This window comes from Myxocyprinus asiaticus, chromosome 42, assembly GCF_019703515.2.
Source record: "Myxocyprinus asiaticus isolate MX2 ecotype Aquarium Trade chromosome 42, UBuf_Myxa_2, whole genome shotgun sequence".
NCBI lineage: Eukaryota > Metazoa > Chordata > Actinopteri > Cypriniformes > Catostomidae > Myxocyprinus > Myxocyprinus asiaticus.
Window position 1 is genome coordinate 1,699,895 of NC_059385.1, and position 15,209 is coordinate 1,715,103.

The 15,209-nt window shown below is 38.3% G+C and overlaps 1 protein-coding gene across 1 annotated transcript in view; it reads right to left on the minus strand.

Moving 5' to 3' along the window:
- The window catches only part of LOC127433073 (WD repeat-containing protein 70-like), an 85,326-nt gene extending 70,478 nt beyond the window's left edge, over positions 1–14,848 (minus strand). Inside the window, exons 1-9 of the mRNA XM_051684719.1 lie at positions 14,776–14,848; positions 13,524–13,577; positions 13,335–13,418; positions 13,182–13,251; positions 12,719–12,941; positions 9,116–9,175; positions 7,423–7,556; positions 4,760–4,913; positions 869–945 (exon numbers count right to left, since the gene is read on the minus strand). Coding sequence (XP_051540679.1) covers positions 869–945; positions 4,760–4,913; positions 7,423–7,556; positions 9,116–9,175; positions 12,719–12,941; positions 13,182–13,251; positions 13,335–13,418; positions 13,524–13,577; positions 14,776–14,800 — 881 coding nt within the window. The 5' untranslated portion in view covers positions 14,801–14,848. The remainder of the gene's footprint in view (positions 1–868; positions 946–4,759; positions 4,914–7,422; positions 7,557–9,115; positions 9,176–12,718; positions 12,942–13,181; positions 13,252–13,334; positions 13,419–13,523; positions 13,578–14,775) is intronic.
- Between the last annotated feature and the right edge of the window lie 361 nt (positions 14,849–15,209).

Below are 15,209 nucleotides of genomic sequence, written 5' to 3' on the forward strand. Positions count from 1 at the left end.
ACCTGTACAACACTAAAATTTTAATTAATGAAAAAAGAGGCAAAGGTTAATCTGCTGTAATCTAGGCAAAGAGTGGCGACTTTGAAGAAGGATAATTTTGATTTGTTGAACATTTTTTGTTCTCGACATAATTCTCATATTTATCTCCATTTGTGTTATTTCCAAGTTTTCATGAGTTTACTATTATTCTAAAATGTGACAAACAGCAATAATATAGAATGAGTAGGCGTGTCCATATATATGACTGCTAGTGCAATATGTTTGGGATTTATATATGATCTCTATTGAAGCAATTAACGTGACTTTACCACGCAGGCAACCACGCTTCCAGATTCTTCTGAACAGCAGTTTTACTAAACTTTCAAGCATTATATCATAAAGTAATATTTGTTAATGTTAATAAAAGTTATCATAAGGGTATACAATTAAGAAATATTGCCAACACAAGTTTTAACATGGTTCAATACGCCTGTTTGATTATGTCAGACATGTAACAGGTTGATGAATACACATCCTCACACGTTTAACACACTTCTAAAGCCTGACAAGTGTGGCGTATAACAACATAAACTTGATTTCTTTGTGAAAAGTTCAAATCCACCATCAGCAGCTGCAGGGTGAATGGGTCTTAATAGAGCAGACTTGATAACAATGACGGTGATTTAATTTAAAGTACTTAAACCTCCACTGATCTGTAGGAAATGCGCCATCAACCACACAAACAAATTTGGGGGGGCATTTTCAGATCAATTTGAGCGACGTGCTCATTGTAAGCAGTTCTTTTCTTTACTCCCAAAAGAACCCAGAGCGTTTGTTTGTAAACAGTAACTTCATCTATTGAAGAGACTGCTGTTTGGGTATTACTCACCCATCATTGGAGCAGGTGAGAAACTCCTCTTTGATTTTTGGGTGCCAGCAGCCGTCATTCAGCATCGCCGTGTGACCCTGAACGGAGACACATTCACGAAACATGATCAATCAACATGAGCGGGACAATATTTTATGCTGGTTTATCAAAATACAAAGTGCAAATCAAGTAACATTAAACTGAATCCCATTTTAAAGTCAAAATAAAATTTACTTCCTTCTACCTTCCTATACTGTTCGGTCATTTTTGACCGAAATCACTTTTTCTGATAAGAACGGTTTCCTTTATCTGAGCAGTACAAGACTTGGTGACTTTTCCCCCATTTGCGATCTGAACACAAGAACATTTTTATTTGATAAGTCTAGGTAGTTGTGAAAAAACAAAAAAAACAACACCTTTACTGTTCACGGTCAAAATTGACCGGCCACAGGAAATGAAAGGGAAAGACTGAAAAACAGGGCAATTATTTTTTTCTTGGGGTCAAACACAATATATAGAGTATATCAGCCACAGCACAGAACAAACACACACACATAAATGAAGGGGTGAGACATTAAAACATTACAAGAGTGAAAAACATACACACACCCTCACACAAAAATGAACTGGTGACACTATAACACAGAGCAGTTTTTTGAATTTTGTCAAATAAATCTATAAATCTACCACAATGCAGAACGCAAACACACACAAATGAGAGGGTAAGACCATAACACACCCACAATGCAGCACACACACATAAAACAAAGAACAAAGCCTTCTGCTTTATACACGTATTGAATTATCACAGTCCATTGCTGTTTATATTCTTGGCATTGTATTCATTTACTTTGAGTTCTTAGATTTTGCTGAATTACTACACAGTTGGCGGCTGCATTGAAAACTGCAGCCAGCTACTGGCTATTATTGTCACAACATGATTTTCAAGTCATGTTATTTTTCCTTTTTCACCAGGGGCCCGTTCTTCCTACGTCGCTAAATACATCTGAGATGATATGGCATATTACAGATCTTCTAATCGTGATAATTCCTCTCTAGCTAATTCTGTTCTTCAAATGCATGAGCGGATTTGATTAGTATATCTGGATTGAGTTAACTGCACATTCCAGCGTTTACTGCAAAGGGCACATGTATCAATACTCGATACTTGAAGAATAAAATGCAGTGCAGGACTTGATTTTAGTCTCTGTTTGACAGGTGGTTGAAACATAAGGATTGATGGCGTCACCTGAACATGAAAATCGTTTCCGTGGCAGAGCGAGTTATTACAATTTGATGAGCGTCAATTTTATGTTGATTCTAATATAATTAAATAAGCAAATAGGTCAGGAAAATTCAGTCAAATTGCTGAGTTATAACTAATAGGAAGAAGCTAAAGGAAACACAATCGAATGCTTCAACCGTAAATGTAAATGCTACATCAAATGAACTTGGGAGGATACACCAAATGTTCTGGAAAGTACATTTGGTGTTCAACATAAGGTAGTGTCGCTAATCTCATCCATAGTGGTCTCGAAGGCTATATTCAGATTGACTGCATGTGGAAGCAATCATTTTCTCAATAAAAACACTGGAAATATGGTGTTCAAATTATGTTGGATATGTCCAATCGCCATCTTCGACAACAAAACATGACACTGACAATGACAAAGGAGAACAACATCTGAACTCGAAACAGAACAGGGTACCCGAGGAGAAGAGGGGGAATGGAGCCACTTGCATTAAAAAACAGTGTGTGTGTACTTTGCTCGAAAATTGTCCCCAGAAGTAAGCTAAATCTGACAAAACCTCTTTTTAGAGTCTTTAATTGGGAAACCAATTAAAAAATAATGCGTAAATCACGTTTTTGTTTAACAATAGTTTGTATTTTGGTTTGAATCAGAGTTAGTCTGTACTCACTACATCAAGACAATACAAGTCTAAACTGCCCTGCAAAGGCAAAGTGCAGTAATTATATTTGTTAAAATGGAGTTATGAGCGAAATCGGGTCTGTTCAACTCTGATGTGTCCCGTGAAAGACGGGTTTGGCTCAACTATACTCAGATTCGGAGAAAACAGATTTCTTTATATTCCACATTTAGTCAGGCAATAAAGTGTTTTAGTTACCAGAGGTCAAACGATAGTGGATTTTGCAGATACTGATAACTAAGGTGGTGAAAAAGGCTGATAAACGATTAATCGGCTGAGAGTTTTTAAATGTATAGAATGTTAAAAATTCTTAGTGTTTCCTTAATGTGACGGGCACAGACATAGAGGCTACAAGACTGAAAAATTAAGAAAATATCAGATACAGTTTTTCTCATTTTAGTTCAACAAAATCCTAGAAGATCTGGTGCATAACGGGGACTTTTATTTCCAAATGACAAAGACTTGGCTCCATTATAATGCTCTATATACTGTAAGGGTTTTTTTATACACAGTATAGATTTCACCAGATGAGGTTTAATGAGCAGCAAGGTTTATTGTTACAGTATTCACAAGATAATAAGTTGGAGACACGATGTGCTGATGGGGAACGTTTCCATAATTTAGAACATTCGATTTTCTAATCAAATAACAAAATATACATTTAAGTGCATTGAAGAGAGGATAAAAATATATAAAAATATTGGAGGTTTGAATCTTCACTGGCCTCACGATTCGATTACGATTCAAAGGGTAATGATTAGATTACAAAACGATTCTGGATGCATCCCAATGCATATTTGTAACAGGGTTTAAAATGAGCAAGGGGGAGGCGGGAACCGGCTGAACAGTCAAAATAATGTTCCACTCCTCCCTACTTTGCCTCAGACCGGGGAACCCCCTACCGAGGTGGGGGCGTTGCCATTCTGGCCACGCCTGCCGGCAGGCTTTCCCCGCCTCTCGAGACCTGGGTGGGAGACAAGTGGAGGGAAAAGGGGAGAGGGAAAGAGTGAGGCAGAGGGACAGTGAGAGAAAGAGAGGAGAGAAAAAAAAATTTGCTCCCCGGTTCCCAGACACGCCGTTGCCTGGTCCTCGACCACTCCTCCACCTTCTGGCGGACGACAGCCGCTCCTCCACGGGCGGACAGCAACGAGTCCTCCAACCCCTGGCAGATGGAACATCCCTCCGCGTTCTGGCAGCCGGTAGAGAGTGCATCACCCACGTCTCCCTAACAGCTGTCTCATTATTATTTTCAGCTGTTTTTTTTCACCGTACTGTGCAAATCAGTGCAATAACGGGCAAAAGCCCATCTTTTATATTGTCTGTTGATGTGTTATCACGTATAAACTCTCACTTCGCTATCTGCGTGGGGTGAATGAATTTCGGGATCATAGTTCCATTCGGGCATGAACGGTCGTGTGGTTGATACAACTAGTCTGCAAACAGTCGTGTTTGTGCGCTCGGCTTTAGCGTACACGCATCGCAGATTTATTTCTAGCATCTCACTCTGTCTCTGGCGAGCGTCACATTACTCAGTAAAACCTCTATATACATGTAGCTCAAGTAGTTACTGCATTTTTCCTTTGTAATATGGTTTGCCTTCATTTAGATGACTAAGTAAATGTGTGTGTGTGTATGTGTGTGTTCTGACTGTTGCATGCGGACACACTACATTAGCTGACGGTCACTAAACGCTCGTTGAACGGCACTCAACAGAACCAGAACGCAAATTAGACAGGAAATAGACCAATATAAACCCACCAGATACAGAGGAACACCCCTGTTTCTGTGTGTGTGGAGGGGCCAGAGGACCAGGTGCAATATTCAGCGGCCATTTCCTTCTCTGATCTAGATCATGTATACCTCATTACAGCTCAGACAACAAACACAACACAGATGCAGCAAACAAATAGCAGGCCACTGCAGCACGCTCCGCTCGCTCCTGTGAGAACTGAACAACACTTGGACAACATAAAGAGACTTTACCTTGGTATTAGCCATGTCCACAATATACTGATCCCCTTTGACGCACTCTAGAACCTGGAAGCCGTCTCGATCCAGAACCTTCGCCTGCGAGTTTCCCGCCACCACTAGAATGACATCACCAGTGATGCTGTACTGCAGCGATCGGATCTGATGACTGTAACGACACAAAATAATAATTTCGTGTCATTCACTTCTGAATTGGTGCTTCCAGAGTTTGTACCTTGTGAGGCTTCATTACAAATTGATTGACCAAAGAAACTCAAATCTGTAGAATAATAATGCTATCTTTAAAGTGAACGGCAAGGTTTTCCTTTCCTAATAAAAAACAAAAAACAAAACGTGCTATTGTGCAAAACAGTCGAACCGTACTGAGTTACGAAACTAATAAAAGTGAAAATAAACACAGATGAAAAACACAAAGTAACAATGTTTCCAGTTGTCATAATGGAGTAGAGCAAAAATAACTGACCAGCTTTGACATTTTATTTGTAGCTATTTTTGTCCATTCATGTAATTTGTAGCAGACAGATGCGGATTCAACATGACATTAAATATTTTGTGAAAGAAAATTAAGGGTTTTTTTGTATTGAGAAAATTAAAGGGATAGTTCACCCAAAAATGACAATTCTCTCATTATTTACTCACCCTCATGATATCCCAGGTGTGTATGACTTTCTTCATCAGCAGAACACATTTGTAGAAAAACAGAGAAATATCTCAGCTCAGAAGGTCCTTATAATGCAAGTGGATGGTGATAAGACATTTGAAGCTCCAAAAATCACAGACAGTCAGCATAAACGTCATCCATATGACTCGAGTGGTTAATGTCTTCTTAAGAGACACAATCACTTTTGGTGCAATAAAAGATCAATATTTAAGTACTTTTCAACCATAATACACTGCTTCCGGAAAGCTTCAGGAGAGGGTAGAGATCACATGGTCTCTCATGTGACGTATTCGCGTTGACATGTTACGGACGTAATCTCACGTTCTCCTCTCGGTTGAGACATCCAGGATAAGCACACAAACGCACCATTGTGAGTGAAGAAACAGATAAATACAGATCTAAACCAAAACCAACAAAGCTTCTGTATAGTGTTCCTCCTTCTCACTTGTAAACAGCACTGCTCTTCTGGGTGTGTTGCATGTGCGTCAGTTCTCACGTGAACATGTCAACGTGATTACGTCACATGTGCATAATGCTGCTGACCAGAAGCATGATTTAGAGTTAAAAAGTACGTAAATATTGATCTTTTTTCACACCAAAAGTGATTGTATCGATTTAGAAGACATTCATTTAACCACTGGAGTCGTATTGATTACATTTATGCTGACTGTCTGTGATTTTTGGAGCTTCAAAAGTCTGATCACCATCCACTTGCATTTTAAGGACCTACTGAGATGAGATATTTCTATATTTCTCTTCACATGTGTTCTGCTGAAGGAAGAAAGTCATCCACATCTGGGATGTCATGAGGGTGAGTAAATGATCAGAGAATTTTCATTTTTGGGTGAACTATCCCTTTAAGTACATTTTCTATTACTGTAATGGACAAAACAAATCTCACTTTCATTACTGTAGTTTTATTTTGGTAATTCCCATTATTCTTTAAAAAAAAAAAATCACATTTTGCATTAGTGTTCAGCTCATTCCAGACACACTGCACCTTCATGCTTATTTATCATTATTTGTTGTACCTTTGTATATTTGTAGTTACCTCTGATATTTACCTGTGTATTTATATATATATACACACACACACACACACACATACAGTATATATACATATATGTTATATTATTTATATATACCGTATACATAAATAATATTACATATACACACACACACACGCAGTCAATCATTACAAAGTCATTTTACTAATAATCAATAGTAATTTATTCACAATTGTGGCCTTTTGTGGGAACAAGACTCAACTACAGTAAGAAAATAATCATAGCTTAAATCTGTGTAAGTCAGCATTAAATTGGAAGCCATTTATCATTCCCTATTTGATGTCGGACACTGAATTCAGGACAGAGTTCAAGTATTATTGACCACAGGGAGCTTTGCTGTGTGTTATTGAAAAGCTTGTAAATGAGAATTGGTTTCAATGACTTTTTGAAACCTCACAAAAGCTCAGCGCATGAGAGCGCATGACCAAAAGTGGTTGAAGTCCAGTGTCAATTTCTGTTACCCTTTCCGGGTCACTGACTTTATGGGTTCCATATGGGCCAAGTGTTTTATTTGGCCGGGATGTTTGGCATTTGCTGGTAAAGAGATGCCAGTGTGCCCAAGTTGATGAACTCGTTAATGTGGCGTGGAGCTTTACTAATCGCACAAGTGAAAGAGCGTTCCAGCTCAGCCAATTGGCTTCCAATATCTCGAGACACCCAATTTTCAGATGGCTTCCACTTTTAGGGGGGTTTCTAGGAAAAACAAAGACAACTGAACAAAAATACACCCGAGCTCTCCGCGGGCCTGCATCTGGGTGCAGTTAGTTAGTGCGAGGTTGATTTGACTTGAGAATGCGCTCCCATTCCTAACAGATGAGGTATAACGTACATCAAACCCCAAGGAGGGTTGTGAATGCTCGCGCTTGAGGAGATACAGGGATGCACTGATATCAGGAGCACGATGGAGAGATGAGGCGTTTCGGACTCACCATTCGCACGGCTGCAGAGATCGGAAGGCCTGCAGCGCAGCGTCCATCCCGGCAAAGTCCCAGAACTTCACGTCATAGTCGTAACCACCAGTAACCAGACGAGCGCCAGAAGGGTCCAGAGCTAATGCTGATACCTGTGGAATAAAATACAGAAAACTTTAACAAAGGCACAACTCTTGGGGGCCTGGGTAGCTCAGTGGTAAATACGCTGGCTACCACCCCTGGAGTTCGCTAGTTCGAATCCCAGGGCGTGCTGAGTGACTCCAGCCAGGTCTCCTAAGCAACCAAATTGGCCCGGTTGCTAGGGAGGGTAGAGTCACATGGGGTAACCTCCTCGTGGTCGCTATAATGTGGTTTGTTCTTGGTGAATTGAGCGTGGTTGCCGCGGTGGATAGCGTGAAGCCTCCACACGTGCTATGTCACCGTGGCAACGCGCTCAACAAGCCACGTGATAAGATGCGCGGGTTGACTGTCTCAGATGCGGAGGCAACTGGGATTCGTCCTCCGCCACCCGGACTGTGGTGAATCACTATGCGACCACGAGGACTTAGAGTGCATTGGGAGAAAAAGGGGAAAAATCCCAAAAAATTTAATAAAAATAAAAAAATAAAAAAACAAAGGCACAACTCAAAGTTCACAGTAGATCACAGGCTTCTGTGATCACAGGCTTAAATTAAATCTGCACTTTTATTTTTTTGAGTGAATCTCACAAAGCCTGTCAAGAAAATGTATCACTCAAATTTAACCCAAATCAATCAATAAATAATAAAAAAAAATTACTAACTTTTTGAGCATAGGTCAAAAAATGATATATTCAAATTTAAATGGTTATAATTCATGAATGCTTGGGAGTACAGACCTAAATTTGGAGTCTTTTTAAAGAAGACATTTGGGAGTTTATTTTGGAAGCAAAAGCAGTTCAAAACATTATTTTTAAAAAGTTATAACGGTTTACATTTTTTTCAATAAAAATACACCACTAAATTTTATAAAAATATATTTTAAAAATATGAGTCACCCTACAAAATGCCAGAAAATCAAAACCATATGGCTAATATAGTTGTGCAAAAAATTGGACACTTGATCGGAGTAAACAAATATATAAAGTATATAAAGTATTCTTCTTTTTTTTTTTTTAAGTTGATACATGGGACTTTGATGTACAACAGTCAGAATAAATCAAAATACTATAGTATTTATTCTTTATTATACTATAAAAAATTAGAGAAGCTCAAATATATTGGAAAGTTGTGCAGTAAGTGTAATTTTAGAAATACCACTCAAACTACACATTGTAGAATCACTTGATATACTTTTAAAAGAAACTATTTACCCAACATTTTTTGACTTTCATAAGCTATTATATGACGTCAGAAGACCTGGAAAATATCACACTATTCGTATGGACTACTGTTTATTCATCCTTTTTGTAGTTTGACAGCCCTTGGTCACTATAAGCCTTCATTGTATGGAAAAGAGCAGCATGAACATTCTGCTAAATATTTCTTTTTGTGTTTGTCATACGGGTTTGGAGCGGCAAGAGGGTGAATAAATGATGAGAGAATGTCCATTTTTGAGTGAACCTTTTTAAACTCTAGTTATAACTGGTTCAGATTATATAATCCTCATAATCTCCATAATCTGAAGTGTGAGACAGATCAGAGCGGTCAGGAAGACAGGTGTGTGAACTTACAGTTTTCATGCCATGTTGAAGAGTGATCTCATGAGTATCTGGAATCTTCTTCACTGGAGTCTGTTACAGAGAGAGGGAGAAATATGAACTGTAGCAATAGTAACAATATTTATTACATAAGAAATGTAACAATATTTTCATGCATTATTTTGGGATATCCCATAAACTCTGCTAAAATGTGAATAAGATCTCCAAAATCGCTCGCTAGAGGGAGATAAATCTTTTATTCGATAAGAAGAAATGTGCATAAACTATGATGGAAACAAATGTACCGAATAAACTCCTATTGAATTTATTAGGAATACAAGATGCACATCAAAACAGTCATGTGACTGGATAACTCGTTTATAACTGGACGCACCAGTGGACCAATCATGTCATCTGTTGCTCTGGCCATTTTAAAATAGCGGTGTCCTGACAATCCAAAGTGTGAGTAGAGTTTGCAGAGTAAATAAGTTGCATACAAACTTTAATTGTGCTGAAAAGCAGGTTTATTGACACTTTTGAAAAATATCTTAGAGATGTGCACGGTAAAGCCATTAGGGTGGTGGAACGCACACACATAGTGCACATGAATTTTTAATGAGGCGAAAACCGAGGCTGTTTCTTAGGGAGCCCCTAAATACAGGGTGAGATTGTTTTTTTCTGAAATTTCTGAACTTTTCTGTCCTCTTAGGGGCTCCGTAGTTTATGACTGGTTGTCTGTTGCTCAACAACCTAACGTTGCCCCATTGTACATAGGGGCCACTGTTTGTTCCTTGCAGGCAGCAGACACCCTAACCCCGCCACCCCCCCCCACTTAATGCTAACTATATGGAGCTTGTAAGGCTGAGTAGCCTGCCAGGAACAACGTATGGCACCTTTCTCCCATTACGAACCTCACGCTTTAGCTCCATAGGGGGACAATCTGAGACAGCTCGTTGGAAAATAAAGCTGTTTGACTTTGTCGTCCACCTCTGAGTGTTTTCATTTAATGTAAGATGGACATAAAAGTGTTAGTTTATGACCAGAGCAGGTTATTCACTCTCTTTTACTGCAAATACACCATCAAACTCCACTGGCAGATATCATACAGCGTTAGGGCTCGTTCACTCGCCAACGTTCTCTGAATCAAACGCACACGGGTTTGTGTGATTTGCATTTCTGGCTGATTACGGCCGTACATAACTCTCAGTGCTGGGCGTTTGTGGACGGCACACCTGGATCTGACATATACATTAAGCCAAGAACAGAGACATCACAGAGACCGACACCAGAAACCATCTATCAAAGCGGCCCACAGCAGCCCTCAAACGCCGCAGGCCTGAGAAACAACAGCGTCTGCACACTGTCACATATCGAGAGACATTTACAACAACCACACTCAGCAGAGAGAGAGAGTTATGTGCAAAACCTGATGATCCATGTTATCCCAATTTAAATTTCCCCAAAACATTCCAGGTTTAAACGAGAGTTTAAATCCCAGATTTTCTACTTTTGGACTCCAATGTATTGACAAACACAGTGATGAACTCAATAGAGATGTTTATTTATTTTAGAGAAAATAAAATGATAGGCTAAGCATATTTTAAAACATGCATAAATGCTGCGCTCAATGATGACAGACAATGGAAGGATGCGGTCATTACAACAACAAATCAAAATTAAAGGTTATAAATCATTCTTAGGCTTTAAAACTTTATTTTAAGTCATCAGTAACTTCTCAACTGTTCATACTTGTTAAAAGATTGACGTGATTACTGACATATGTATATAAAAGTTATTAATTAATATGCCATTTTTTTAATAATAAAATGTAGAAATTCTTTGACATTTCAAAATATACATTAACTTCAGCAAAACCAGTGTGATACATGTGAAGACATCTTTTTTATCAACACTTCTGAGAACTTTTATCTAAAGATAACATAATATACAATTTATATTAACATCTAATGTGAGAATTACGAGTAAATTGAATGAATTTCCTGCTACTCATAACTGCTCAACACAACAACATGTATTAAGCCAACGTATTCTTTTTCAACTAAACTTCATCAAAACAACTGTACAACTCAAGTATACAACATTAATACTTCTTTATTATGTTTTTAAGCTAAATTTATTCTATTTACTCTCATGAACTGTTGTAAGCTGGTTCATCATCAGATGCTGCACAGTAAAATATGAACAATTTCCTCTTTCAAGCCCTGTTTAGATTAATGTGTGCATGAACTTTTGATTTAGTTTATTTGTTATGTTCGTTACATCTGCTTTGTACAGGAATGCGTGTGTGTCTGTGTGTGACTGTATGCGTATGTGTACATTTTTAAACAAGATGCAGTCCAAGTGAGAGACAAAAAAGGTGTGTGAGAGTATGGGAAATAGGCAAAATGTAAGTAAAGTGTTTATAAGTAAACATCTCATTCACAGATGTGCAAAACAACCTACATAATATTATGTGTAAAGCCACAATTGATGCCCGGGTCAAAATTGACCCGCGAAAGCAATTTTATAAATGTATATATCTTTTAAACAAGTTTTTTTTTTTATCTGAAAAAAAAGAAAAAAAAAAAAAAAAAAAAAAGTATTATGTGTATTTTGCTAGTTTTGACAAAGTCCCAAAGTTTGGTTAACATACTAAAAACTATGTGGCATTTTATTATCTACCTCTCCCGGGTCAAAAATGACCCGAACGCAATAGGAGAGTAAATACGTTTTACAAGAAGGTCTGTGATGATCTTGTGCATGTACAACCCCAGTTGTGAAACAGTTGGGAAAGTATGCAAAATGCTAATAAAAACAAAAAGGAGAGATTTGTCAATTCTATTCACCCAACGACAAAACACACACTGCCCAGATTACAAGTGTAATCAGAGAGTGCGGGTGCAAGATTGGCCTGCAGTCCTGACCATCTTCAACTGAGAATGTGTGGTGCATTATGAAGCACAAAATACGGCAACGAAGGCCCCGTATAATTGCACAGCTGAAGACCTGCATAATGGATGAATGGGGGAAAACTCTGCTTGCTACAGTGTCCAAACACTTCAGTGTTATAAGAAGAAATGATGATGTCACACAGCGGTAAACATTTGACTGTCCCAACTGTTTTTGGAGCGTGTTACAAACTTCTGATGTGAAATGAGTGTATATGGTAAATGGTCTGCACTTATATAGCACTTTTTTTAACCTTAGCGGTTTTCAAAGCACTTTACACTGTGACTCATTCACCCATTCACACACTCACACACCAATGACGGCAGAGCTGCCATGCAAGGCGCTAGCCTGCCATTGGGTGCAACTTGGGGTTCAGTGTCTTGCCCAAGGACAGGCATGTGGAGTCATGTGGGCTAGGAATTGAACCGCCAACCCTGCGATTAGTGGCCAACCCGCTCTACCACCTGAGCCACAGCCGCACAGCTTTCAAACTAGCACAGGGTGAATCCAATTTACAAATCACTTTTTATTCGCCTGTTTCAGAATTGGGGTTGAATAATGTATGTATGTAATCTTTTTTTATATATTAGATTGCTTTTACCCTGCAGCTCAAATATTTCCTCAGTGGGCTGTTATGTGGATGCTTTTATCAGTTTGGGACTAAAAACAGGTGAAATATACACTTACATCATCTTCCTCATCGTCCATATCATCATCTTCATCATCCTCGTCTTCATTGGCAGTGGCGCGTCCGTATCCGGGCGGCAACGGCGGTCCGACCACATCATCATCATCATCATCATCATCACCATCATTCTCCTCTGTCTGAGCGCTGAATCCAGGAGGCACCGGTGGTCCGATGACATCAGAGTCTGACCCGTCACTGTCACTGCTGTCAGTTTCCTGTTTCCTGTTTCCAGGTGAGTAAATGATGACAGAGTTTAAGTTTTGGGTGAAATATCCCTTTAAGAACCAAGTGAATGTAAACTTTGACTGGAATAATTAGTGCCATTTCAGTTATTCATCTTGTGGAATATATTAAAATATGCATCATGTAGCTTCAAGACTGTAGTAAATATTATAATATATTCTGCTAAGGGTGTGTAAACTTATGTTGGTTAGCAGTGTTCATAAAGTGTTTATCAGTTACCTGGCAGAAGATGTGGTTGGTTTCTCTTTCTGGCTGACGGTACGAGCATCCTCATGTTGCTCTCGCTCATCTGTGATGAACAATACACAGTCAGTCAGTAAATCAAAGTATAAACAGTCACAATGTTGCTTGTTGAACTGGTACATCACTGACCTAACACACGCTGACTCCTCTCGATAGCTGTCCGCCTCGTCTGCTCAAACATGGCCTCGAGATCAAAGGTTCGAGCTTTCTTTCCTGAGTGAGACAAAAATATGAGAGCGACCGATTAAACCTAAATATGTGGCACTGATAACATACATACCTTTGGAGTGGAGTCACTAGTAAATGTCACAAACTCACCAAATCCAGAGAAGCCCATAACAGACGAGATGTCAGCATCTTTACTGGAGTTATCTGAGATTCAACAAAACACATATGAACAAATACAGAAGTCCCAATCACATGGTATTAAAGAATTAACATATACATACACCTAAGTATTTACATAGTAGTCTAGGGCACTTCACAGAATACCATAGTACTACTGTGATAGTATGGCATTACCATGGTTTTAACACACAAAACATGCTATTTTATTGTTATTTTTTTATTGAGTCCTTAACTCTTGTGCGTCAATTTAAAAAAAGTTACTCAAAGGTCCTTAGAGGACAAAAATATCCACATCAAAAAACTGCCATAATATACGAATATTATTTTCCACTTTCACTGACGATTTTTTTAACCAACATCAGTCCTGATTATAACTACCAAATATTCATTCATTTTCATGATTTTAACCGTTTAAATGCCAGTTTGTTTATATAGTGCCACTGTTGTTTTTTTTTTTTACACACACACATACAAAACACACTCTGACATCCATACCAACACACACACACACAATTTTATCTGCATCATTTATTCAATTGTCCTGCAGTGCTCTATAATACAGCAAACAGAAAATAGGGGAAAAGCTTGTATTTGCTCCATAGGCTAAACATGAGAAAATGGCGCCATCTGGTGGAAAATATAAAACATTTAAATTTTGAAGCCAGGGATCCTGAAAGCATAATATCATAGAATTCATGATTTGATGCTTTAATGGCACTGGGATCAAATATTGCAGTTTTAATGGGTTTCAATGGGGACATTTTTGTCCTGAAGGTCCTGAGTGTGACTATTTTGTGTACACAGTGTATTATAGATGTATTATAGGAACTGAGGTTGAAATATCAAAATTCCCCCCAAAATACACACCTTTGGCAAAATGTTTGCCGTTGGCATTAACACAGACAAAATGATCGAAAAAACAAAAATGAAAAAGACAAAAATGTCCCGAAGGTCGCACAAGGGTTAAACAGAAGAGAAGTGAATCTGAACCGAAACTGAAGATTAAAGCTTCTTTGTTTTCTCGTTATTTCTAAATGATCGTCAGAATCTCGCGTGTATCTTGAGTTTGTGATAATAAAGATCTGCTGTGGATTGTGACATTATCGCAGCTTTCAGGAAAACCACAGGGTATTTAACAATATATAGATAACTGTGCTATAGTAAATAACTCTTTTAAATTAGTGAAACGCTCTAAAATGAAACATAAAACTCATAAACTCACCAGCATCACTGCTGTGGGCAGACATGTTTTCTGGTTTGTCAACAAAACACCACCGTTTCCGTTCAAATAAAAGTCTCCTCCAAAATAAAAGTCTCCACCAAAATAAACGTCTCCTCCAAAATAAAAGTCTCCACCAAAATAAACGTCTCCTCCAAAATAAACATCTCCCAAAATAAAAGTCTCCACCAAAATAAACATCTCCAAAATAAACGTCTCCAAAATAAAAGTCTCCACCAAAATAAGTCTCCTCCAAAATAAGTCTCCTCCAAAATAAAAATCATCAAAATAAAAGTCTCCTCCAAAATAAATGTCTCCACCAAAATAAAAGTATCCTCCAAAATAAACATCTCCAAAATAAAAGTCTCCTCCAAAATAAGTCTCCTCCAAAATAAAAATCATCAAAATAAAAGTCTCCTCCAAAATTAAAGTCTCCA